Genomic DNA, 25,662 nt, shown 5'->3' on the forward strand with positions numbered 1-25,662 from the left:
CAGGGTGAGCGGGCCGAGTGCTGGCTAGGCGTGTAGAGGGCTGCTGGGGAGTTGGGCCCCGCGTGTGGGTCGCAGTCTGCAGACAGCTGGATGAGGGGGTGGAGGGAGGGCGCGGCCTTCTGCGCGTCCCCGTGCTCTGTCCCGCCGAGCCCGGGCGCGCCTTGTGGGTCCGGCGGAGGGACCCCACCCAAACCCCTGTTCGCTACACTCACGGAGCCCTGTGCATTTTATTCTTCAACTCTTGTTGCAGTTAAAGCACTTGCTTGAGAATCCTGGATTCATGACAGGCACGGGATCCCCCGATCCTCTGTGTGGACCCTCAAAAGAAATTTTATGTATGAATGAAGCAGGCATGAATTAATGAGAAGAATAAAAATGAACACTAAGTGATGGTCACACTGCCACAAACCTAACTCAAAGTGCTGTCGTGTTTCTTTGACCTCACCTGCATTTTCTAGTGAGGTAGAGGATGCGGTGGCGGAGGAGAGATGAGAACCTGCCCTGCGCTGGTCCTGTTACCCAATCAAACTTGGGTCCACTGGCCCCAGTGCAGTAAAGCCAATCTACTGACATGAAGTTGTGGTGAAGGAAAAGTGCAGCATTTATTGCAGGGCGCCAAAGCAAGGAGTCCAGGCAGCTAACGCTCAAAAGATCTGAGCTCCCCCCCACTGGCTTTCAGGGAAAGGTTTTAAGATAGGGTGAGGCAAGGGGGCTGAGGGGTGTGTGGTCAGCTCGTGGGCATTCTTCTGATTGGTTGGTGGTGAGGTAACTGGTAATCAACATCGTCAACCTTCTGGTTCCAACCAGTCTGGGTTGTGGGCAGCACGCGGTCAACTTCTTCCACCTAGTGGGGGCTTCAGTATCTGCAAAAAATAGCTCAAGGATATGGCTCCAAATAATATCTGTAGCCCTTGAGGAGGCAGTAAAGGGCCTTGACTTTGCTTAGTGGCTAAACTATTATTATTTTGTCTTGCTTGACTGTTTTCCTTTGTTTCTGCATTTTCTCACTTCTCTGATTAAATTTATTCTTTGGAACTCAGGGAAGGCCTAGGAGGCTAAAGTTTTTCTAAAGACAAGAGGCAGGCAGAGGACACGGTGGCAGGGGCGGGGTGTCTGCCCCGGGAAGGCCCCATAGGGTCCTGCTCCGTCAAGGTCCTGGTTCTTTCCAGGCCCTTGCTGCCTGATGGAAGGGGCCCACCATGCCTCAACCTGCACCTGACTATGACTGACCTACCTGGAGGGAAACAGAGACACATGCCCGGCCCACAGCAGCTCAAAGCTTCCTTCTCTGCCCTAGAGAACTCCCCCACTTTCCTAAAATTCAGATCCACAGTCCCATAGCCCCTTAGAATTCCATGCTTTGGAATTGAGTCGTTCAGCTTTCAGAAAATATCGCATATACCCTTTATACTCTATGAACTCTACCACAGGATCCCGAGCAGAGTCTGGTAATCAAACGTGTTCATTTTTCTGCAGTGACGTCTGAAAAATCAGTTAAGTGGGTTATAGAAAGACTCTAAATAGCCTCATGGCAGTTCAGGTCAGATTTTGCTGCCAAATCAGTTACCAAAATCTTAAGGTGTTGGGGTCTGGACTGTGCATTTAAGGGCTTGTAAACCTTATTTGGACACAAATACTTTTCATTTGTTATGTCCATTTTCATTTCTGTTCACATTACTGTTGCTTGTCTTACAGGCAGAAACTCTGACATCTCTCTGATGGGCAGAGCAGTTACCTGGTCCCACCCTGGGGAAACCTTCGGTCCTGGCCAAATATTCCTTGCCTTCAGCAGCTCTGTCTGCAGCCCTCCTCACTCCCCAACCACCCTGGATCTTCTGCAGTGTACAGGTCTCCTCGTTTCTCCACTTTGACTTTGCTAATGTGTTTACATCGGAAAAATGAACTCTAGTAAATGGAGGCCTCCCAGCTCTCCCGATTTCTAGTCTTTTTTTTTTTTTTTTTGTCTTCAGTAACATCTCTGCTGTCCTTTTTTTCCTCAGACCTGACCTTCAGGTGACTTTCTGATCCACCCCAGTCCCTTTAGCCTCCATATTCCAGGGGAGTTCAACCCATAGACAGTCGTGTTGTTCTTGTTCCTTATTTTCTTTGGCTCCACGTGTCTTTGTTTTCTCTTCTTTCTCTGGGAATGTTCCTATTTAAACACGTCCTAGTTCCCAGTTTCCTTCATCCACTTGGTTGCCAGCCCCCAGCCTGGGGGCCCTGGATCCCGAAGGCCTACTAGGGAGCACTCTTCAACACTTTAGTCAACTGGGGGAGGCCCTACCTTGCCTGAATCAGGCTGTGCAGACCAAAGAGGCAGGTCCCTTTGTTCTGGCGCTAGGTCAGCTCAGTGTGGTGACCAGGTCCATCCACACTGATGAGTGAAGAGCAGGGAGACCCGGGCTCCACTGAAAGAAGGCTGAGGGGTCCCTGGTGTGGGAAGGTGGGGACATTAGGGTTCCACTTGCTGCTCTAGTGTGTGGTAGCCTATTTCAGCTTTACAGATCAGGGAAGGCCTCCCAGAGGTAACACAGGAGCAGAGCCTGGATATGGGGGTGGGAGGGTGGGGGATGCAGCTGTGGAAGATCTGGAGGGAGGTGTTCCAGGCAGAGGGAACAAGAGGTGCTGGAGCTCTGAGGTGGGAGCCCAGAGAAAAAGAGAGGGAAGGAGGCACGGGTGTGGGTTGGATCCTGTAGGACCCTGTGGGTCAGGGGGAGGACTTTATTTTTCGGTGTGATGGAATCCCTGGAGGGCTTTAAACAGAGAGGACGTAACCTAGGGATGTTTTTATGTTTATTTATTTATTTATTGGCTGCGCCGGGTCTTAGTTGTGGCACGCAGGATCTTTCTTAGTTGTGGCATGCAGGATCTAGTTCCCTGACGAGAGATCGAACCTGGGCACCGCCCCCCCGCATTGGGAGCACGGAGTCTTAACCACTGGACCACAAGGGAAGTCCCTGATCCAGGGATATTTTAAAAATGTCCCTCTGCGGACTTCCCTGGTGGCGCAGTGCTTAAGAATCCGCCTGCCAATGCAGGGGACACGGGTTCGAGCCCTGGTCCGGGAAGATCCCACATGCTGCAGAGCAACTAAGCCCATGCGCCACAACTACTGAGCCTGCGCTCAGACCGAGAAATGTGCTCTAGAGCCCGTGTGCCACAACTGCTGAGTCCACATGCCACAACTACTGAAGCCTGTGCGCCTAGAGCCTGTGTTCTGCAACAAGAGAAGCCACTGCAATGAGAAGCCCGCGCACCACAACAAAGAGTAGCCCCCGCTCACTGCAACTAGAGAAAGCTCGCGCGCAGCAACGAAGACCCAACGCAGCCAAAAATAAATAAATAAATAAATATATTTATTTAAAAATAAAAATGTCCCTCTGGCTGCTGTGTGTAGATCCTGTCCACGTCCCTCTCCCTCCCACTCCTGCTTTTCCTGAGTTCCTATTTCCTTTTGGCCATCTCCCTCTTGTTGGTTGTTCCTTGGTTTGAGAATGTGAGATGTCTCCACAGGTCATTCCTAGAACTCTTCTCTCTTCTCCTTAGCAAATTGCTCTGTCATTCACACAAGGCTGTATACTGTTCTTGCACGTGGATAGACTCAGATCTTCTTTACTTCTTGATGCTCTCCTGGTGCGCTTGGATAGCAGATCCAGGGCATGAAAGCAGGGCTCCAAATGGTCAGTGTCCTTCACACTCTGAGGGCAGCTGTGTCTTGAAGGCATCTGGGCCCAAGTGTGGAGGGACCATGCTGGTAAACATCTACCGGAGCCCACTGCCTAGAAGAATCAACAACGTTAAGAAAAAGAATTGCCACAGCAGTGTCCCCCAGGGTTTCCACCCATTCGAGCTGCTGTAACAAAACACCACAGCCTGGGCGGCTTACAAACAACTGAAATTCATTTCTCACAGTTCTAGAGGCTGGAAGTCCAAGACCAGGGCACTGGTAGATCTGGTACCTGGTGAGAGCCCACTTCCTGGTTCATAGATGGCCGTCACATGTCCTCCCATGGTGGAAGGGGCAAAGGAGCTCTCTGGGGACCTCCTGTATAAGCACACTGATGCCATTCACGAGGGCTCCACCGTTATGACCTAATCGCCTCCCAAAGGCCCCACCTCCTAATGTCATTACCTTGGGGGTTAAGATTTCAACATAGGAGTTTTGAGGGGACACGAGCATTCAGACCACAGCCATCAGTAGGAAAGAAGAGGTGTTTATTCAAAGTCTTCCTCCACAGAAGTGTCAATTAGCAAGAAGAGCATTTTCCTAAAAACCACCAGGATCACATCTCTCTGCTCCAGCCACACACGGCCACATTACTACAGAGTTCGAGAAATGACATCGTTGCTTTTCCTGCCCTAGAAAGAAAACTTACTTACGCTGCATGGTAAGTGGAACCCAGTAAACAAATCCTTCACATCTTGAGAGATTAAAAACCAACCAACCAACCAACCCAAACCTTCCTAGCTGAGTGCCTGTTATGATTTACACAGGGAGGAAGCGGTCAGTGGCAGGAAGGGGGGAGGGCTTCAGTCCTGGCCTCGGTCTGGGACGCAGGCCCTCAGGGAGGGAGTGGCCAGCGCGGTCTGCTTGTCACGTGAGGCTTGGCCGCCAGGGGCAGCCACAAGTCGGTATGGCGTGGCTCACAGGAGGGGCAAAACCTCCTCCCTCAGGAGGAGCAGTGCTCTTCCCTGCCACCCCAACCACTTACAAGGGCCACAGGGGAGGCACGCGTGCTGCTCCCATAGCTCTTGCTGTGAGGGCCTCCAGCTTCTCAAGTCTCACCCGAGGCCTCAGCCTCGAAGACCCGGAGACGTGCGCGCATCAGCCAAGCTCCCTGCTGTAGGTGGGCGGGCCCGCAGCAAGGAGTCGGCAGGAATTCCATGAGGCTCAAAGGCAACAGAAGACACAGGTGATGGGCATTTTGCCGTTTAACTACAACTTTGCTGACATTTTTTTTTTAAATTAATTAATTTATTTATTTATTTTTGGCTGTGTTGGGTCTCCGTTTCTGTGCGAGGGCTTTCTCCAGTTGCGGCAAGTGGGGGCCACTCTTCATCGCGGTGCGCAGGCCTCTCACTATCGCGGCCTCTCTTGCTGCGGAGCACAGGCTCCAGACGCGCAGGCTCAGTAGTTGTGGCTCACGGGCTTAGTTGCTCCGCGGCATGTGGGATCTTCCCAGACCAGGGCTCGAACCCGTGTCCCCTGCATTGGCAGGTGGATTCTCAACCACTGCGCCACCAGGGAAGCCCTGCCGACGTTTTAAACCCAAAGATGTCGACAGGTTCTGTTAGTCCCTCCTGTTGCAGGATGAAGGCGTCCTGAGCCTGCACTGCTGGACATACACACACACACACACACACACACACACACACACACACACACAAATATGTGTGTGTGTGTGTGTGTGTGTGTGTGTATGTATTTATTTGGCTACACCATGCGGCACACGGGATCTTAGTTCCCACACCGGAGACTGAACCCGTGCCCCCTGCAGTGGAAGTGCGGAGTCCTAACCCCTGGACCGCCAGGGAACTCCCACTGCTGGACATCTGACACGGAACTTGCAACTTTCCTCAGAAGGGTAGCCAGCCTTAAATCCCTTGCTTCTTCTGCCACCCTCAACTTTATGGCCCACGCCTCCATCCGCATCCTTGTCTCTGGAGCTGGTGGGTCATTCTGCCCATTGAGCGCTGCTGGCCTTTTTGTGCCCTAGCCAGGCCATTATCGCGCCCGAGAACAAACTCTGAGGCCAGGCTGGGCCCAGGCCTAATGGCACTTCTTTCCTTTCTTCACGTGGATAGAGGGCTAGATGCAGCTTTGTGCCTGTGTCCTTGCCCCTAAAAGGTCCCTGGTCCAGTGATGGTGCTTGTTTCCCTGGGGGCCTAGGGTGTGAAATGGTCTTACACACCAGCTTATATGAAATGTGCCATCCACTTAGTATGAACATTTGTATTCATCCTTCCCCTCCTCTGCCTTCAATGATTCTCCGGAAAGGTCAGCCCTGTGATTCCATTTACCCTAGCGTCCTGGTGACCCCTGTGGCTCCCAGAAGGTAACAGGGCTCCAGTTTGGGAAGGGCCATGTGCGGGAGTATCCCCAGGTGCTGAGTCAGCTCCCAGAATATGCTGGAACCCAGCCTCTGCTGAAGGGCTCCCTTTGCCTGCAGGACCCTCTCCCCCATCCATCCATCAGACCCTACCCTAGTCCCACCTCCTTCCTGAGGCCTGTGGTCTCCCAGTGAGTTCCCAGAAGGCAGCCGCATCATGTTTTCTTTTTATAATTCTCCTCCTCTCCCCTCCCCTTCACACCTTGCCCTTGGCAAGTGCGCAATTGATGCTTGCATAGAGCCACCTAAAGTCATTACAGTGACCAGCCAGCAGTGATGGCCTTTCTCCCCCCCCCCCCACAACCCGTGACTAGGCCCTTGAGCTGTTGCGGTGATGGAGGTGGGCAGCAGGGGTGAGAGGCCAGCTCCAACGGGGCAGTTCTGTCATCACCTCCCAAAGGGGAGCCCAGCCAAGCCCCTGCATCCCGACGGAAGCTCTGTGGCGGGGAGCTGGAGAGATCAAGCGGGCCTCTCTGAAGGGTGAGGATTGGGAGTCTGGGAGAAGTGGGGTGGAGATGGGATAAGAAGGAGACTTTTTTTTTAAGGAAAATCAAGAAGCCACTATTTGGTCTGATAGGGGGTTTGCAGATTATCTATAGCTTTTTGGTTTTGTTTTTAATAAAATCTCTCTGGCAACAGAAGAGAAACCCCGGTGGTGGTCATGACGAGGCCAGCAGACGGGCCGGGGGAGAACCCCAGACCTGGGGGGCGAGCGCTGCCTGCCTGCATGGCACCAGGCTGCTGTCTCGGGGGCGCTGGCGAGACAGGCTGGGACCTGGGACTCGGGACCCTTTCCCGGAGCGCTTGCGCCTGGACAAACGTCTCCTCTCCTCAAGCAACAGGATGCAAAGAAACTGTGAGGGACTGAAAAGTAACTGCACGCATGCGCAGGTGGGGTCAGTTATGAACGGTAAGATCCAAAAAGGCCAAAACCTAACTGCCATTTCTGAGGTGCGCGGAGCAAAAGCGGGGTCCTGCACGTGATCCCTGCACACAGCACCGGCCAGGGGGTGGGCAGACCACTGAAGCCTCCTCTCCAGCCCGACCCAGCCGTCGGCTCCCACCCTCACCCCACTGAAGGGACCGGCTCGCTCGCCACCCCTCCAGGCCCACTCCGGCTCAGGGAGCGAGCGAGGGCACCTGTTACTTGTTCTCACTCCCCCTGCTGCTGCTCAAGTCCCACTAAAGCCTTGCCGGAATTTCTCGTCTGGTCCCTTACCAATTTCTATTGATTACATAGTCCAAGGACCCAGGTTGGTAACACTGGTAAGCCATCCTCCATTTCCCAGAGGACCAGCTTTCACGGCTAGATCTAATCCTCATCCAGTCCTCACCCGGTGCGGCCAGGGAGGAAGCACGTGTCGCAGCGAGAAGAGCTGGAGATACAGAGGCACGGGAGGGGCGGGCAGGTGAGGGCGGGAGGGACGGGTGGCCTAAGCTGCTCTCAAGGCTTTCTCTGCCTCTGCCAGGACAGGCCTCGGGCCAGGAGTTCTGCAAACCAGTCCCATAAGCACCTCTCTGGAACTTCAGGAGACTCTCTCCTGAATTTCAGAGACAGAAACCTGCCCGCCCTTGAGCATCTGCCGTCGGGTGGTGTGGGACCCCACGGTGCTGACACGTAGCTCAGCTGTGAGCTGCCGGGCCGTTGGACATTGGTGTTCTGGTGTTTTCATCCCTTGTCGGGAGATTTTGACCCTTTGCCCTGTTCTTAGAACTCTTGGGTCTTCCCGTAGCCTGACAAAGGATCAAGATCTCGGCACCGTCCTGCAAACTGAGACACTTTTGGCCAGGGCTAAGTCGTTTGTTCATGTTGGATCAATGGCTTCAGATCATGCATCTCCATGGTATCTCTGGTCCACAGAGAAGAAAATGTATCACTCCCGCCGTTAGCTTTTCAGATCTGCTGTCCAGTTACTGACCTGGGACTCGCCTTGGAAACGTGATATCTGTACCTGGGGCTTACGTGGGAGCTGCCTGCACCACAGTGCATTTTAAAATAAGGTTTTCAGCCTAAGATGCCTGTCCTTCAGGCTGACCTGAGCCCTGGAAGGCATGAAAAGCAAGTTTCCCATGGGGACAGAGTCCAGGGAACTTGCCAGGGACGGGCCTGCGGAGCAGCACAGCGGTGGCCTGTCCAAGGGCTCTGGCAGGCACAGAGCGCCACTCAAGTTAGCGAAGAGTAAACGGTAATTTATACTGGGGATCCCAAAGGGATAATTTTTTTTTTTAATAATTTTTTAAAATTTATTTTTATTTATTTATGGCTGTGTTGGGTCTTCGTTTCTGTGAGAGGGCTTTCTCTAGTTGCGGCAAGCGGGGGCCACTCTTCATCGCGGTGCGCGGGCCTCTCACTATCGCGGCCTCTCTTGTTGCGGAGCACAGGCTCCACACGCGCAGGCTCAGTAGTTGTGGCTCACGGGCCCAGTTGCTCCGCGGCATGTGGGATCTTCCCAGACCAGGGCACGAACCCTTGTCCCCTGCATTGGCAGGCAGATGCTCAACCACTGCGCCACCAGGGAAGCCCCCAAAGGGATAATTTTACTTTTTCTACTGCATACCTCCAACAGGGCGAGCAGGCCTGGGGAAATTTTGACGGGACTGAGAAAATCCATCAGCTTGCTGGGAGTCGTAAGCCATTACACCGGAAAGGCTGAAATACGGCACCCAGTGTCTCAACACCAACCTGGGCCTGGAGGTTTCTTCTCTGAGCCTCTGACTCGTCTCTGAAACGTGAATCTGCTTTCCCGTGCTTTGTTACGTGTGGTTCAAGGAGCACTGTGACCCCTGTCTGAAGTGGCAGAGCCGTGTGACGACAGTGTTCCCAGGGGTCACCTGACGTTTATCATTTTGTTTAGGTAAAGACCGAAGGGGTAGCAAAGAGACAAAAATTAAAAGGGCAACCGTCACCATGGTAACAGGCAGGGACCGGGGCCCATGGAACAGAGAAAGCAGCCTTGCTGTGGTAACAGAGGATCCTAAATGGGGAGCCCCAAAAAGGAAATGCAGGCCAGGCTCAGACTGCTGCTTGCTCTGCCGAGGAAGTGGAGGTAGCTAATCTCAGCACTCTCACTGGAAAGCAAGGGCAATGAAGCTGTGCTACAGCTCGGCAGTTTCTGGAGCAGAGGAGCCTCCCGTGGTCACCTATGGCTGACGCCCAGCTGCAAGGTCTGTAGGCTTCCTTCCAAACTCCACAGCAGATCTGAAAAGCTAACGGCGGGAGTGATACATTTTCTTCTCTGTGGACCACAGATATCATGGAGATACATAATATTAAGCAATTGATCCTGGACATTTGGTTGCAGCATTTTAGTGTTTCTCCACGCCCTGGTCCTACTCACCCAGACATTATTTTCATATGGCTGTTCTGGGAGTGGACCAGCTTTGAAACCCCCTTAGGAAAAACCAGGCCAAATTTGACATTAGAGGTTTGAAGTCCCTCAGTTTTCCTCCCTCTCTTTGGAGGTTTAATTAGACGAACCCCTTTCCTACCCTTCTCCTCACTCACCTAATCTCAAACCTTTGAACTCTGAAGGCAAGTCTTAAAATGTGTTGCAGGCTTCCCTGGTGGCGCAGTGGTTGAGAATCTGCCTGCCAATGCAGGGGACACGGGTTCGAGCCCTGGTCTGGGAAGATCCCACATGCCGCGGAGCAACTAGGCCCGTGAGCCACAATTACTGAGCCTGCGCGTCTGGAGCCTGTGCTCCGCAACACGAGAGGCCGCGACAGTGAGAGGCCCGTGCACCGCGATGAAGAGTGGCCCCCGCTCGCCGCAACTAGAGAAAGCCCTCGCGCAGAAACGAAGACCCGACACAGCCATAAATAAAATAAATAAATAAAAATAAAAAAATAAACAGGAGCTGTTGTTTAAAAACAAAAAACAAAAAACAACTTACTTCACAATATGAGGAGAGGAAGCTGTGTGTATGGGAGGCTTATCATCTATTACCAAATGATTTCTTCCAGGACGGGTCAAACTTCCAAAGCATCTCAGGCACTAAGTATCTGCCTTATCCCCCAAGATCGCCTATAAAGAAGATCACACAGTCTTGCCAGATCCCCCTCAGAGTCAGAAAATTCTTGCCAAAACCTCAGTCTACTTTATCTTGTTCTCCTGTGGAAAGGAGATTTTAAAAAGACAGAAACACTCTTTTCTCTTGTAGAAGATAGGACTTTTTAGCACACACCTCTCCAACTCACAGGGCTTACTTCAGTCTTTTAATAAGAGGCGCTGTTTTCTCTTCGTCCTTGGGCAGTCAGGAATCCTGAAAATGCCCAAGAGACATACAGGACTACATCCTGTTTATTTTAAGAAAGATCAGCAACAGCTTATACTCTAATGAAGGAGGTAAGATGGAAGATTACTACTTTACAAGACACTGCAGCATCTCTCAACAGGGAAAGGGGCGGGGGGGGGGGTAGATTCAAGACCATGAAACACGCTTTTGCAACCAAAGCCCTTGGAATAACAGTCATACTCAAGAGAGTTATTTTAGCATCCGCCCGCCTGTGCCCAGCACACCCCAGTCTCCCCTGCTAAAAGCTGGCAAGGTCTCCGGGATCCTAACCACGTTTAATCATGATTTAAAATACGGAGGCACCAGATGGCCTCTGGTGGCAATGCCCAGGAAGAGCTGTGGCTGAGAAGCCCAAAGGGGCCTCTTCCCACAGCTTCGACACAACGTGCACACACGGAGTAAAGGTCTGATTCGAACTGAGCCATCAAGATCAACCTCAGGGCAGTAAGACGTATCACAAGCCCTGAGATCGGGGGCCCTGAGACAGACTCAAGACTTTTGCGCAAGTCTTGCTAAAATGTAAATCCTTAGTTCACCCTGAGAAAACATCTCACAAACCCCAAATGAGGGACTTCTGACAATATAACTGATCAATGCCTCGCAAGAGCATCAAGGTCATGAAAGACCAGGGGAAACGGGGGCCCTGCTACAGGCTGCGGAGATGCAGGAGACAAGACAATAAATGCAGTGCGGGGTCCTAGAACACGAGGGTGACAGCAGTGAAAACTGGTAAAAAAGGAAGGCTGTCAGTTTAGTTCAGGGTATCATGGCCAACACTGATTTCCTGGATTTGATACTTGTACTACAGTAACGTAAGATGTTGACTTCAGGGAAAGCTGGACAGGGATATATGGAAACTCTGTACTATGTTTGCAACTTTTCTCTAAGTCTAAAATTAATTCAAAATAAAAAGTTAAAAAAAAATAGGCTGACACATCTGGGTTCAAGTCCCACCCTCCACCATGAGCCATGCCATTTTCAGGAAATGACGTGCCCATTCAAAGCCTCAGTTTTCTCATTCACAACCAGAATTGACAATTTTATTTTAAAAATAAGAATAAAAATATATATTGGTGTATGAAGAAAAATCCTGGAGGAGTGTACACAGGGCTGTCAGCTGTGATATTCTCTGGGGATAAGTTTATAAGGAGACTGATTTCCATCTGTATATTAGTTAGTTCTCCAAATGTTCTAATTTTAAAATAACCAATTTTTATTGATTTTCCAATCAGAAGAATAAAAATACGTTAAAAGTGATGTGAATCACATACACATCACTGCTGTGTGACCACATCTGGCCTGCCGCCTCTCCTGTTGGCTCCGTCTTGGAATCCTCCAGAATCTGTCTCTTCTCCCTGCCCTTGTGCCACCTGCCTTGGCTTCACAACCAGCCCGGCCCCCGCTCAGCCTCTCCGCACCACAGCAAGCCACAGACCCCATGCCATGGGCCACCCCTCTGGCATCTCCTTGCCCCCAAACACAGGCTTGTCCCCCAGTTCCCTGTGGGCCCTCCCATGCTCAGGGTGATCCCCCTGCCATCTGCCCTCACTGTCCTGCCCCGCTTTCCTGCTCTGTGCTTCTCCCCTGCGTGGCCCAGCTCTCCTACTGAATGTCTCCCACACAGGACTGAGAGGCTCATGAGGGCAGGACTCCTCTGGGTGCGGGAAGGAGGTGACTTGCCAGGGTCCCAGACCAGGGTCTCTCCACCTGCGGACACCCAGGGCCGTCCTACGCAATGCAGGGTACTGAGCAACATCCCTGGCCTCCACCCACTAGATGCTAGAAGCCATCCTCTCCCCACCTCCCACCTCAGGTTTTAACCGCCACAAATATCCCAGGACATTGCCCAATGTCCCTGGGACAGGGGCTGAGAAGCCCTGTCCTAGACGGAAAGGGACTGCAGAGAAGGGAACTGGAGCCTGAGACACACCCCAACTCAGCCACCCTACAAGGAGCACCCCTGAAACCACGGCTTCAGGAGGAAGCCCTCACCACACCGGCCCTTGCTCACAGGAGGAATGGATTCTGAAAGTCCAGAGTTTAATTCCTGGGAGGCCGGACCCAGGGTGGTGGAGGAGTCCCAGGTGCAGCTTTCTGTACCAGTGACTTCATCACACGCTGTCCCTGTCCCGTCCTTACCTTTGGGGGCTTGAAAGGATAATCTGTAGGAAACTGGATGGTCAGGAAGAAAACTCCTCCTTGGTAAGGACTGTCATTCTGGAGGATGAGACACCGAAAGCGGATTAGTGCATTCGTGAGAGCATACAGCGCAACAAGCAAAGCGAGGGGTGCCCTCAGCATCTGCTACCTACCGGGCCCATGATGGTGGCCTGCCAGTGGAACACTGCAAGACAAAAGAGAGACGGGAAAGTGAGACTCCCTGACAAACACGTCTCCCCACCAAAAAGGAGCTGCTCTGCTCAGAGGGTGCCGTTCACGCAAGCCTGCCCTCACTTCTGACACCAAACGCCCCTGCAGGGGGTTCTGTAACTTGCCTAGACTCCAGACTCGTGAAAGGCTGTTGTACTCACAGCTCCAGTGTATCACAGGGAAAGGCTACCGATCAACATCGGCTGAGGGAAGAGCTCACGGGGACAGTCCAGGAGGGGTCCACGTGCAGAGCTTCCGCCGTCCTCCTCCTTGGCGTCCCGGCACTGATGTGTGACAGCACACAGAACACTGACTGCAGGGTGCTCACCCCTGGCTCAGCGTGCAGAGCTTTTACGAGGGCTCCATCACGGAAGCGGGATGGATTAACGGACCACCCACGTGGCTGATCTAAGTCTCCAGCTCCTCCGGCACCGACCCAAAGCCTCCACCTTAAACCACGTGGCTGGTCTAGCTAGTGCGGCCAGCCCTCGCCCTCACTCACATTGTTGGTGTGGGTCAAAGCCTTTGGGTAGACAGACAGTCCTATCAGGCAGGACGTTTTAGAGATCGCCTCCCAGAGGCCAGGGACAGAGGCCAGCTCTTCTAAGGACAGAATTAAATTCCTCACTACCCAGCTGCCAGTAAACTGCAATTCAGTCTTCTCTTTGCATAGAATGAAGCCTTAGGTAGGCTTTAGCCACCTTCCACATTACTCTTATAAGTCTTTCTCCTTAGTTCTTCACAGTTGACTCTGAAGTCCTCTCCAAAGGGTCTCTTTCAGGAGCCAATCAATGCCCGTGGCCCTGGGGCTTCAATGCGGCCACCCTCCATCTGTGTCCTCTCTCATATCCCCCAAGCGGTGCCCTGTGCTCCACGGACTAGGTGACAGAGCCGAGAGCAAGAACAAGGGGGGCTTCCCCTGTGCTCCCCTCCTGGGTCCCCACCTTAGGTGGTCAGGCCAGGCTCCCTCCTTAGTGGGTTAGGGCCTCCTCTTGCTACACATCATGCCTGCTGCCCTCTCTGGAGTCTCAGGCTACTTTCACTGCTGTACCCACTCCTAGGAAGGCTCCTGTGCACTCAGCAAGGCTGGGCTAAGAGTGGGCCAGTGACTCATTTCCAAAGCTCCCAGGACACTTTACTCCAGTCTTTGTGGAAAGCACCTATCTGCCCCCCACCCCGGCCGAGTGGGCTGCTGAGAGCATCTGAGGGGGCTGTTATTCTCCAGGGAATTCTGTCTTCCTGCTCCATGATGAGTGTGGAATTATTAGCCCAAGGTTTCAGACCTGGTCCTGTACCGGGTTTCCTGCCGCCTGTTCAAATGTCTCAGAGATTCTACCCTTGACAGCAGGATAGGAAACTGCCAAGGCATGAGGAGCGGGGGGCAAGTGAAGGGACCAAAGGAGAGGTTTCCCAAACCCCTAGAGGTATCCAAAGACAGAGTAGCCCGTGACCTTTTTTAAACGTTTCAGGAAATGCTACTGAAGAGAACAACTTTACCTACAATAAGGCTGCCTGAACTAATGGATTTTTCTTTTGACTGCCTTTATTCCAACTCATGCTAATCATTAGCTGGTAGGTACACCTTTGCCTAATCATAATATAGAATAGAATTCCTTATTAAATAAGTGGTTTTGATAATTAACATATTAGAGAATAGGAGCCCATGGGGAGGAGTAGCTAATATGAGTGACTCCTTCTGGCAAACAGGTTGGGACCCTTTGGTCCCATTCACTTTAACCCCTGAGGTCTGCTGAGGGGCTGAGCAGGGCTTGGGGGCACAGTCAGAAGAGAAGGCCCCAAAAGAGAGAGGAAGAGAAAGGAACTTGCAGAGGGTTGCTGGCAAGGGGCTACTTGCCCACAGGGCAGGCATGAAATGGCCCCCAAAGGTTAGCTAGTTTCCAAGGCTGTACAAACCTCATCAAAACTCAGGTACTGGGTTTTCCCTGGTGGCGCAGTGGTTAAGAATCCACCTGCCAATGCAGCGGACACGGGTTCGAGCCCTGGTCTGGGAAGATCCCACATGCCGCGGAGCAACTAGGCCCGTGAGCCACAACTACTGAGCCTGCATGTCTGGAGCCTGTGCTCCACAACAAGAGAGGCCGCGATAGTGAGAGGCCCGCGCACCGCGATGAAGAGTGGCCCCCGCTTGCCGCAACTGGAGAAAGCCCTTGCACAGAAACGAAGACCCAACACAGCCAAAAATAAATACATAAATAATTTTTAAAAAAAACCAAAAAAACCCTCAGGTACTGAGTACGGAGGGCGGCTAGCCTCTCGGATGAGGATAGCCACCTTCCAGCACAGGGTGGCAGGGAAGGGTGAGAGTGCGTGTGGTGTGGGGAAGCAACGAGGGGCACCTTTAGAAAGCTGTGCCTGCGTCAGTACCAGTGCAAGCTTACCAGTGACCCTAGCTTACATTATCTTAAGCAACAGGTAAGAGGGGAAAATACGTTAGCAAGATGTGGGACGCTTGGAAGGACAACACAGATGGGGTAACAATCACGCGAAGCCACCCGTGTTCATTAACTCTGCATATACAATGGGAATCATTTCTGTTTTGCTCTAAAAAAAAATTATTTAAACTCTCGCATAAAGCTTTTGGAATCTGCCGTTTTCAGTGGCTCTGTCTGCCCACCTTCAGCTCCTCTAAGCCTCAGCCCACAGGACATGCAGGAACACACACACATGACACCACTTCTTTTATTCCAGCTCTGTGAAATTCTTCTTTCTTGTATTTTAACATAACAAAAAGTTTTAAAACACGCAGCATAAAATATGTCATTTTAGCCATTTTTTAAAAAATTAATTAATTTATTTATTTTTGGCTGTGTTGGGTCTTCATTTCTGTGCGAGGGCTTTCTCTAGTTGTGGCAAGTGGGGGCCACTCTTCATCGTGGTACGCGAGCCTCTCACTGTCGCGGCCTCTCTTGTTGCGGAGCACAGGCTCCAGACGCGCACGCTCAGTAGTTGTGGCTCACGGGCCCAGCTGCTCCGCGGCATGTGGGATCTTCCCAGACCAGGGCTCGAACCCATGTCCCCTGCATTAGCAGGCAGATTCTCAACCACTGCGCCACCAGGGAAGCCCCATTTTAGCCATTTTTAAGTGTACAAGTCAGTGGCATTAAGTGCATTCACAATGTTGTGCAACCACCATTATCCATTTCTAAAACTTTTTCATCACTCCAAACAGAATTTCTGTACCACGAAATAATTCCCCATTTCTACCTCCCCTTGGCTTCTAGGAACCTCTACTCTACTTTCTGTCTCTATGAATTTGCCTTGTCTAGTTAGTTCATGTAAATGGAGTCATCCAATATCTGCCCTTTTCTTTCTGGCTTATTTCACATGGCATGTTTTCAGGTGCACCCACATCGTAGCATGTGTCAGAACTTCACCCCTTTTTACGGCTAAATAATATGCTGTTGTATATATACACCACACTGTGCTTATTCATTTATCTGTTGATGGGCACTTGGGCACCTCTGGGGGATTGTAAATAACGGTGCAATGAACACTGGTGTACAAGTTCTGCTTGAGTCCGTGTTTTTAATTCTTCAGTGTCCTTGAAGGGCACATCACCCTTCTTTTATGCAGTCTTTCCCTTCCCGGCCTACTTTTCCTTCAGCTGCAGCTACTGCAGCCTCACAGTAAAGGATGAGTGTGCCCCAGAGCCTAAGACGCTCAGAAAGTGGAGGTGAAGTGGGAGCGCAGAGTACAGATTCGGGACGCCCAGGTGTTGGGCAGCTCGGCCTATGGCCAGCCGGCTATAGAGGGTGGCAGAGGGCTGGCTAGCGCTGCTCCTTCCGTCTCCCCTGGGGAAGAGCAGAAGTGGGAGAAAAGAACTGCCCCTCCCCTTCGCAGAGGCCAGGAGCCACCCCCCCCCGCCCCTCACCAACCCCCAGAGCTCTGCCCCCTCGTGCAGCAGCAGCAGGCCCTCCATGATTAGCTTCATGACCATTTTTATACCAACACCCCAAGTGGTAGTTGGTCAGAGGCACTTTCCAGAAGCCAACGTGCCTCAGGACAAGATGGCTTTCTTGTGCCCCAGTGGAGGGAGAGGGTGATTTCTGGCAGCATCTTGACCAGGCGGGCTATGAACTCAAGGCGTCTAATGAAAAAGCAATTCACAACCAAATGAAGGGAAAAACGACGATAGGTTTTCTTAAAAAAACAAACAAACCAACCCGAGGGGCTGATAAACTTGGGGGTCTTGGCTGCAAGGCTCCTGGGGTCTGGAGCCCTGAAAGGTACTTACGATCATCTCCCACAGGTCCTGCGGAGCTCGGGCCAGGAGGGTCCCTCTGCAGGTCGGTTAATTCCTGAAACACAAGACACTGAGCTCGGAGCTGGTGTGTGAACTGGGGATGCTGCTCTAACCCCACAGCTCTTGGCCAGAAGTGCGTTCTCCTGGTGGGAGGGGCTCCCGGACCTCAGGAGTGGGCTGGCCTGGCTAAGGAAAACAAGTGATCTGAAATACCCTTGAAAACAAGGGTCTACTCGTGGCTGTGAAGATACGTGGGCAGAAGGTATTATCATTTCCATTTAATAAGTTAGAAAATTGAGATGTAAAGAGGTTAAATTACTTACCCAAGGTCATAGAGCTGGAAGAGGGCAGGGCCCCATCACCCACTCAGGTGGAGAAGGGCAGGGGTTGGGTTTTAGCTCTGGGCTCCTGAATGGAAGCACTTAGCCCAGCGGAAAGTGCCCAGTTAAGGACAGGGCTCCTGTATTTCAATTTCTGTACCTCCCCTACTGCCCTACACACCTCTGGTTGTATGGGAGTCCTAAGGCTCCAAGTGGGAGATGAAGCACATGCGAATCAGTCTAGCACAGCTATCCCATGTACCAACGGGGGAGACAGGAATTACATCGTAACCAGATTCCCTTAATGGGATACCAACTTGTAGACACAATCCCCAAAAGTTATCCTAGCCCAGCATGAGCCTCAAGGCCTAAGAGTCTGGGCAGTGACTCAAACTCTAGCTTGCATGTACTAAGATGTTTCCTAATACTCCGCACCCTCCCCAGATTCCAGATCTGGGTAAACTTCTTGGGGTTTCCAGAGAGGTTCTGAAGAGAAGGAAGGAGGCACAAGTAATGGTCCATCAGGTGGCAGGGAAACTCTTCAGGGGATGGCAAACCCCAGGGTCTCGGGCACGCACATGGAGTTTAAACCTGGACGATCACATTCTTCCTTACCTGAACTATGCCTGAAACTGAGCTCATCCACAAAGGCCCTCCTGATCCCACCGTATCATCTCCGGGCATGCTAATCATTCTAGTAACCCCCACCTCTCTGGCCGTCCGGTACTTATCCCACATACGCACAAATATAATTGGCCACAGTAGGAATAATTATATCACAGAAGCCAGCAAGTGTTACAAATCAGGGCCATGTTTCATCCCAGAGGGTTGGTTTTTAAACACCTACCAGTATACCACCGGTCAGTTCTTAGCTAGTATCTAATGTATCTAAATAGGTTGCACTTGGTAAGCACTCAATACTCAGCATTGCTAGTTGTCACAACAGAAATGAGCTTGGGGAACAACTAAGGTCATGTGAGGGGACCAGAGGACATGCTCAAAAATGCAGTATGGTTCCAGGAACCTCCTCAGAACAGTTCCTTTCCTGCTTCCCTCTGCTTTGTGTCCTGCACACCTCCACTACCACTCTGTAGGGGATTGTTTATACCCTCTGCATTAAGGCAAATCCCAGACAGACCAGATGAGCAGTCAGGGGCAGGAAAAGCTAGCAGTACTGGCCAATTCCCCCCAACTCACCAGGTTTCTCCACACCTGCAGGCATTCGCATGGGCTGTTCCCTGTCCCTAGAGCGCATATACCTCATAAAAGGTGTGCTGAATGGTTACTAAGAGTTGATGATTCCTGAAAGCCCAGAAGTGGGTCTCAACTGGCAGATTCCAACTAGCACCAAGGAGTTTCAAATGCTAACAGGCATTTCAAGGAAGAACAGTGTGATGTGAAAGAAATTAGTTCACTAATATATATATCGCATTCCTGTGTTTTCCCAATAGCGGCTAGAAGACCCAGGTCTGAGTCCCAGTTCTGTCACTGGGAAAATAACTTTGACCTCTTTGGGCCTCAGTATAATTAACTGTTCAGTTGTAATTATAACACGTGCCTGCCAACCGGCCAGTACTAATGTTTGGCTATAATTTTGTAATGTGTGTAACGTACACAAGTATACCCAGTAAAGAGTCAAGGATAACAGGGCATAGAGGATGCAGTCATTAGTATTACAAAAAGAATGAGGAATGGATAGAGATCTCTAGTACTGGAAGAATACAGAAGAAACTAATAACACTGATGACACCCTGGGAGAAAAACTGGATGGCTGGGGACAGGAGTGGATGGGAGACTTTCCCCTGTAGACCCTTCTGTATTTTTTGAATTTTGAATTACGGGAATTTATTACCTATTCAATAAACACAAATAATATATTTTATAAATTGTAAAGGACTAGGCAGGTTAAAATTGTGTAATAATTATTGTTATGAATAACATTGATGATAAAAGTGAGTCCGGAAAAGGGAAAAGAAGGTTAAAGCATAGCAGATTACCAGAGGAAAATAGTTAAGCAAACCATTACACTTTAAATAGTTACACACTCAATTCTGTTACTGTGTTTCACTGAATCCAAGATCTCATTCAAGGTACCACCATCTTATATACAACTAAGAAAGAAATCACACTGGCAATTAAACTAAGACCAAATGCATTCTTTTTTTTTTCTATTCTTAATTGGATAGTCTTTTATTGTTGAGTTGTAAGAATTTTTACATATTCTGGATATATGTCCCTTTTCAGATATTTGACAAACAAATATTTTCCTTCATTCTGTGGGTTGTGTTCTTGCTATCTTTTTTTTTAAACATTTAATATCTTTTTTAAATTTTATTTTATTTATTTATGGCTGTGTTGGGTCTTCGTTTCTGTGCGAGGGCTTTCTCTAGTTGCGGCAAGCGGGGCCACTCTTCATCGCGGTGCGCGGGCCTCTCACTATCGCGGCCTCTCTTGCTGCGGAGCACAGGCTCCAGACGCGCAGGCTCAGTAGTTGTGGCGCATGGGCCCAGTTGCTCCGCGGCATGTGGGATCTTCCCAGACCAGGGCTCGACCCGTGTCCCCTGCATTGGCAGGCAGATTCTCAACCACTGCACCACCAGGGAAGCCCCTCTTGCTATCTTTAAAAAAAATCTTTTTTAATTGAAGTATAGTTGATTTACAATGTTGTGTTAGTTTTGGGTTACACCAAAGTGATTCACTTATACATATATATATTTTTTCTTTTTCAGATTCTTTTCCATTATATGTTATTACAAGATATTGAATATAGTTCCCTGTGCTACACAGTAGATCCTTGTTTATTTTATAGTATGTATCTGTTAAACACAAACTCCTAATTTACCGCCCCCCAACACTTTCCCCTTTGGTTACCATAAGTTTGTTTTCTATGTCTATGAATCTATTTCTGTTTGGTAAATAAGTTCATTTGTCTCATTTTTTAAAAATTCCACACACAAGTGATATCGTATGATATTCTTTACACTTAAAACTTTTAATTTAAAACTCAGCTTTAAGCTCACTTGGGCACATGCTTTTGTTTTTCAATCACTCATGCATACCACACACACACACAAAAGGAAAAACAAGTGAAATAAATAAATTGGTTCTCCCCGTTTAGAGTCCAAAACCAACCCTGGGTCACGGATGTCCTCACGATCATCCTCTGTGCCTTCCAGGCAATGATGATGTGGCAATTCTTAAACAGTCCTCCACTATACTGTTTCTGGAGTTTTCTTCCAAGCCACTGATACCCATTCCGCAAAGGCCCACAATACACAATCTCTTTGCACAAACCTCGGTGAATAAAGGTGACCCAGCCTCACCGACCTGAGGGTAGGTGGAACCTTCCTTTCTGTGGTCTATGAAGCATCTGGCTAGCTTGGCGTGGAAACAAAGAACTGCAGTCCTTTCTCCAGCAACATTTATTCCATTGATATGAAGCTTAATTCCCACTGTTCTGCTTCTGTGCCTGTGTCCACAAACGCTTTTATTTTCAGCATTAAGTCACAGTATCTTTTTTTTTTTTTAACATCTTTATTGGAGTATAATTGCTTTACAATGGTGTGTTAGTTTGTGCTTTATAACAAAGTGAATCAGCTATACATATACATATATCCCCATATCTCCTCCCTCCTGTGTCTCCCCCCCACAGTATCTTCTTGAAGACATTTTTAAAGCAATTACTCAACACACCAACAATGCACTTAACCTCAATATACACTGCTGGGACATGGCTTTCACATACAGATGGTGACAACCAAGTTACAACTGCTGCCGGGCTGACAGCGATTTCAAGCAGCATCCCAATTTCAGAGATGTGAAAATGTAAAAAAAAAGTTCATCTTAGAGTAGATGAAATATGGTATTATCTATACTTTCCTGATTTTCCAAGTTCTCTCTGAAGAACAACTAACATTCATAGTCAGAAAAAGAGTTAACTTTTTTTGAAAAGCTTAATCAAGTATTATGCAATCATTAAAAATTATAGGCTCTAAAGACTACAGGAGTAAAAGTCATGAAACAACATTAAGGTAAAAAGAGGGGGAAAAGGCAGAATATAAAACTTGATGTACCACGTGACTATGATAATCAGAAGCATATACATTCACAGTGAAGAGACTGGAATGAAATCTTAACAAAATGTTAACTATAATTATCTCATGGGGCTACAGATGACTTTTTAAAAGATTGCATTTTGGGGTATTTTCCAAATTTTCTCTAAAGGATACATATTGCTTTAAAAAGCAAAAAATAATCATTAATGTAAACACAAATGTAATGCTGCCACGTAAATCCCTGTCCCTGTTGAAGACATTTAGAAACGTTACACTGACACATGTTCAGATTTTTAAATGTGAATTCTTGTTTAATTGAAGGAAATACTTTATCAATAAACTGAAAGTTCATGTACAAATACTCAACTCTTTGGAAAAAACTTTTTAAAAAGGTATGAAGTTGGTTGGCACAGGCTGTGGGTTGGGAGCTAAGGGGACAGCTAGTGCAAGGCCGTCTCCTGAGCAGGACTCATACTGCTGGCACCCACTCCTCTTCCTCTGTCCTGAAGAGCTCCTGTTCAGCTCCAGTCCCCAGGAGAGGCACACTCACCTTCAGCTCCAGGTCTGAGAGTAGCTGCACCCCTTACCATCCACCGGTTCAAGAATGAGCATGTGAAATGATTCATAACAAGGGGTAAAGGAAAAAAAAAAAAAAAGATTTGCTGGGCTTTCTGAGAACTTCTGGAAGCCAACGCCTCCTTGTCTCCCAGGGTATGTCCAGTGGGCTCTGGGGCCCAGAGTTACTCAGTCCAGAGAATTTCACAAAAATAGAGCAGGAGCTCCAAAATCACTTCCAAAGCTCTATGGATCTCCAATTCTGTGAGCAAGGGTGGCTGGGTCTCTTGTTACTTGCAGCCAGGGCTTCCTAACTCATCCCAGTGATGTCTTCTGACCACTGTGGGCTGTTTCTTCCAGGTCTTGATACAGAATTTGCAGGGTCCTCGTGCAAAATGAAAATGCGGGGTTTCTTGGTCAAAACTATTAAGAATTTCAAGACGGTGACTGCACAGCATTAAACCAAGGGCAGGGCCCTTCATAGCAAGGGGCCCTGTGAGACCTTATGAGTCACATACTGGTGAAGCCAGCTCTGGTTACTTCCTTTATTGGTTCCTACTAAGGAAAGTTCTCCCTGGCTTTGTGACCTCAATTACCTTACATCTACGGTTCCCATGTCATCCTCAAGGTCCAAACTTGTTACTCCTAGCTCTCCTTTTTGTAAATCTTACCGGCCTACATGTTCACACATGTAAGTTCAAACCTACCCTCCTTATCTCCCGCACCCTGCTCCCTGCCCTCAAAATGTCTGATTCCCCAACATAGGCAATAATACTACCATCCACCCAGCTACCCATCTTGTGCACCTCCCTCTCTCACTTTCACCACATACTCTTTTTCAAGTCCTGTGAATTCTACCCTTCCACATCATCCAAGTACAGTTCTTGCCTCGGTATCCATTCCATGGTCATTCACTTGGATGAAGCCTTTGCTGGACTTTCACAATACCCTCCACTCTCCCTTTGTTCCAGTGTCTGGCCCACTCCAGGCCACATCAGAGCCAGAAGGCTCTTTTTACAACACAGATCTGAGCATGTCATTCACCTGTCTCAAAGCCCTAGGATGACAGATGACCTCTTTCACAGAATAATTTGCCGAAAACATTCCTTTTTGGAGAGCTGTTTATTAAAAAGGAGCCATACCCTTAGAGGTCCTGCAATCTCGCCTCTGGCAATCAAGCCTAAGCTCACCACACAATGATGCTTATTACAGCATTATTTACTTTATATAAAATTTAGAATATCAGGGGCAGTTAACTCATACTGAGCACTTGATATACGCCAAGCATGTACTAAACATGTATCATCTAAGTCTCAAAAGAACACCTGTAAAAACATGTGGACACGGAGGCTGGGAATGATTAAGTGCCTTGCCCTCTGACATCCACGTCCAGTGTTTATTCACTACAGGTAGTGATTAAATAAGTTACTGGTAATGTACTTACGGAATGCTAATGTTAAAAATTACAGTTATGAATACTATTTCACAACATGACAAATGCCCACGTTTAATGCTATATGAAAAAGCGGGATACAAAATATAGCATAATTTATTTTAAGTGTAGGTAAAAGATTGGTAGTAGATATGCTAGAATGTCAACAAACAGAACTGAAATATGGCAGAACTGAAAATACCTTTTCTTTCTTCTACTGTTGGGCATTTTCCAAATTCTAGTTAATATATTAAACGCCTGCAAGGACTCCCAATTACTTACAGGATAAAAAAGTTATCCCAGCACTGCCCCTAAGGCCCACCCCAGTCCTGCCCACGCACTCCCATCCCCTGCTCCAGCAGCGCTTAAACCCCAGTCATCCCGTCCCCGCCCCAAGCGCAACCACGTCGTCTCTCCCCGGCCACTAATGCCCTTGTCCCTTTTCTACACCTGCAGAGATCTTACTCATCCCTTAGGGCCCAGCTCCAACCTCGACTCCTCTGCTCAGCCCTCCAGACCCCCCACAAGGGCATGCCCTCCTTCCTCTGGGGCCCGCCGCCGTCACTCTGCCCAGGCGGCCCGCGCACATGGGCCAAGGCGTGGGGAGTCCGCAGCTGGTTCCAAGCGCCGGGGAGAGACGCTCCGCCCGCCCCGCCCCGCGCCGCGCTAGCCCCACGTGACCTCTCCCCGCCCCGCGTGGAGCGCGGTGCCCTTTTAAGGCCGCGCGGGGGTTGGTTCTGCTTCCCTTACTGGCAGGTGTGACAGTGCTCCGTACCTTCTCAGCCGCCGTTCACTTGGCGGCCGCACCACCCCCGCCCGCGAATCAACGCTTGGGACTAGCAAGGAGCCCGAGGGCGGGAGGACTCCTTACCTTCTGGATCCGCTTCAGCGCCATCCTGCCCCGGCTGCTGGGGACAGGGGCGTCCGGCCCGGGGCTGCCAGAGGCGGCCCCCGGCCGGCTCGGCCGCCGCGCTGGGCTTCAAGCTGGGAACGGTTGCCTGCGCGTGCGCGCCGCGGAGCACTATGGGGCGGCGTTCTGCTTGTGGCGCGTCTCGGCGCGTCCCGGCGCCGGCGAGCGGAGCCGGCCCTGGCGACTCGGAGCGGCCGCGCCGCCGGTTGCCTCTCCCCTGGTCTCTGCCGACCCGCGACCCAACCTCCCGGGTCAGTGAAGGTCTAGGGAGGCTGGCGGAGAGAGAGGCGCTCGTTGGTTTAACAGGGACCCGCCGAGCACCCAGGAGGTACCGCGGCCATGCCCTCTGACCCAGCCCCCCGCCGTGTTCCATCCCAGGCTGTCACATACTCCTGACGGTAGTGGTTCTGCTTTGAACTTAATTCTGTAAGTATTCATCCCCTTTCGTGTGTTATGTGTCAAATATGTTACAGCTCTTTCCATAGAAATACACGTAGTAGAGCTTTATATGCAGTGGACCTGGAGACGTGCATTTTCAGTAATGCTTTAGTTGATTTTGATGTACTGCCAAGGGTGAGAACCAGGGCCTTAAACTGTACATATCCAAACTTAGCTGTCTTCTTCCCCCTTTTCCCAAGACCTGACAGGCATCTAGGTCAGAGTTTTTGGGCTAGGAGCTATTAGTGTGTCAAGGTCAGTTTAATGGGTTGCAACCAATATATACATTTTTTAATGAAATAAAATAGAATGCAAAATCTCAGTGCATTTCGCATAATAAAGGTGAGAATTGTGAAGGTTCTGTTGTGTGTATTTGTGTGTGTGTGTGTGTGTGTAGATGATAATATTTATCCTCCAAATTTGGGCGCTTTTGAGACTGAAAGGGGTTGCAACTCGAGGACCAAAGGTGTAATCTGAGGCTGTCTCTCACCAACCAGGACGTATGGTCATCTGCATGTGAGTACGCAGAATATAAAATGTATCTCAGACATTTCCATGGTCCCCGGCCATGTCTTTGTCCAGAAGTCTTCAAGGATGCCCCGTGGCCTGCATGGATTGCATCCCATGCCATGGAAAGCCCTTCAAAACCCAGTGTCATCCAGTCTGGCTTACTATCGGTGGTTTACATCACTGCTGCCTTGACATTCCTTTACTCCTGGTGTCCCTCTAGAAAACTTCCTCTCTCTTTTTCCCCTAAAGCACAGCCATCACTCACCTTGTAAAACCAGTTCAAGCCATCGCCCGCTGAATGGCCCTGGTTGGGCACCACCTCCCCTTGGTGTAGCATGGCAACACAAATTCCTGTTAGTCCATGAGTCATCCATCCCCACATTGTTTACATGGCTCTCCCCTC

The 25,662-nt window shown here is 49.9% G+C and overlaps 2 protein-coding genes across 11 annotated transcripts in view; one reads left to right on the forward strand and one right to left on the reverse strand.

The window, feature by feature from the left end:
* Positions 1-85: 85 nt before the first annotated feature.
* Positions 86-24,684, reverse strand: LOC309632296 (ubiquitin-conjugating enzyme E2 D3-like; the record flags this gene model as incomplete). Of its 9 annotated transcripts, XR_014246839.1 has the most annotated exons (6): positions 3,667-3,779; positions 10,004-10,134; positions 12,545-12,622; positions 12,718-12,749; positions 17,031-17,094; positions 24,273-24,395. XR_014246839.1 is itself a non-coding variant. In XM_082399642.1 (5 exons), the coding sequence occupies 5 exons, from the start codon at positions 24,294-24,296 to the stop codon at positions 3,543-3,545; spliced, it is 435 nt and encodes a 144-aa protein (XP_082255768.1). In that variant the 3' UTR covers positions 446-3,542. The 9 variants fall into 9 exon arrangements, 5 of the variants coding, with proteins under 5 accessions (XP_082255768.1, XP_082255764.1, XP_082255766.1 ...); XR_014246837.1 differs by lacking the exons at positions 10,004-10,134; positions 17,031-17,094 and adding an exon at positions 86-318 and having other exon boundaries at positions 446-3,779; positions 24,273-24,684; XM_082399642.1 differs by lacking the exon at positions 10,004-10,134 and having other exon boundaries at positions 446-3,779.
* The window catches only part of LOC309632291 (up-regulator of cell proliferation), a 99,115-nt gene continuing 98,052 nt past the window's right edge, over positions 24,600-25,662 (forward strand). Inside the window, exon 1 of one of the 2 annotated variants that reach the window (XM_082399628.1) lies at positions 24,600-24,737. The gene's annotated coding sequence lies outside the window, so the exon portion shown is untranslated. The remainder of the gene's footprint in view (positions 24,738-25,662) is intronic. The other variant, XM_082399630.1, reaches the window with a different exon arrangement.

Source organism: Balaenoptera borealis (assembly GCF_965194805.1).
Source record: "Balaenoptera borealis genome assembly, chromosome: 7".
Taxonomy (NCBI): Eukaryota; Metazoa; Chordata; class Mammalia; order Artiodactyla; family Balaenopteridae; genus Balaenoptera; species Balaenoptera borealis.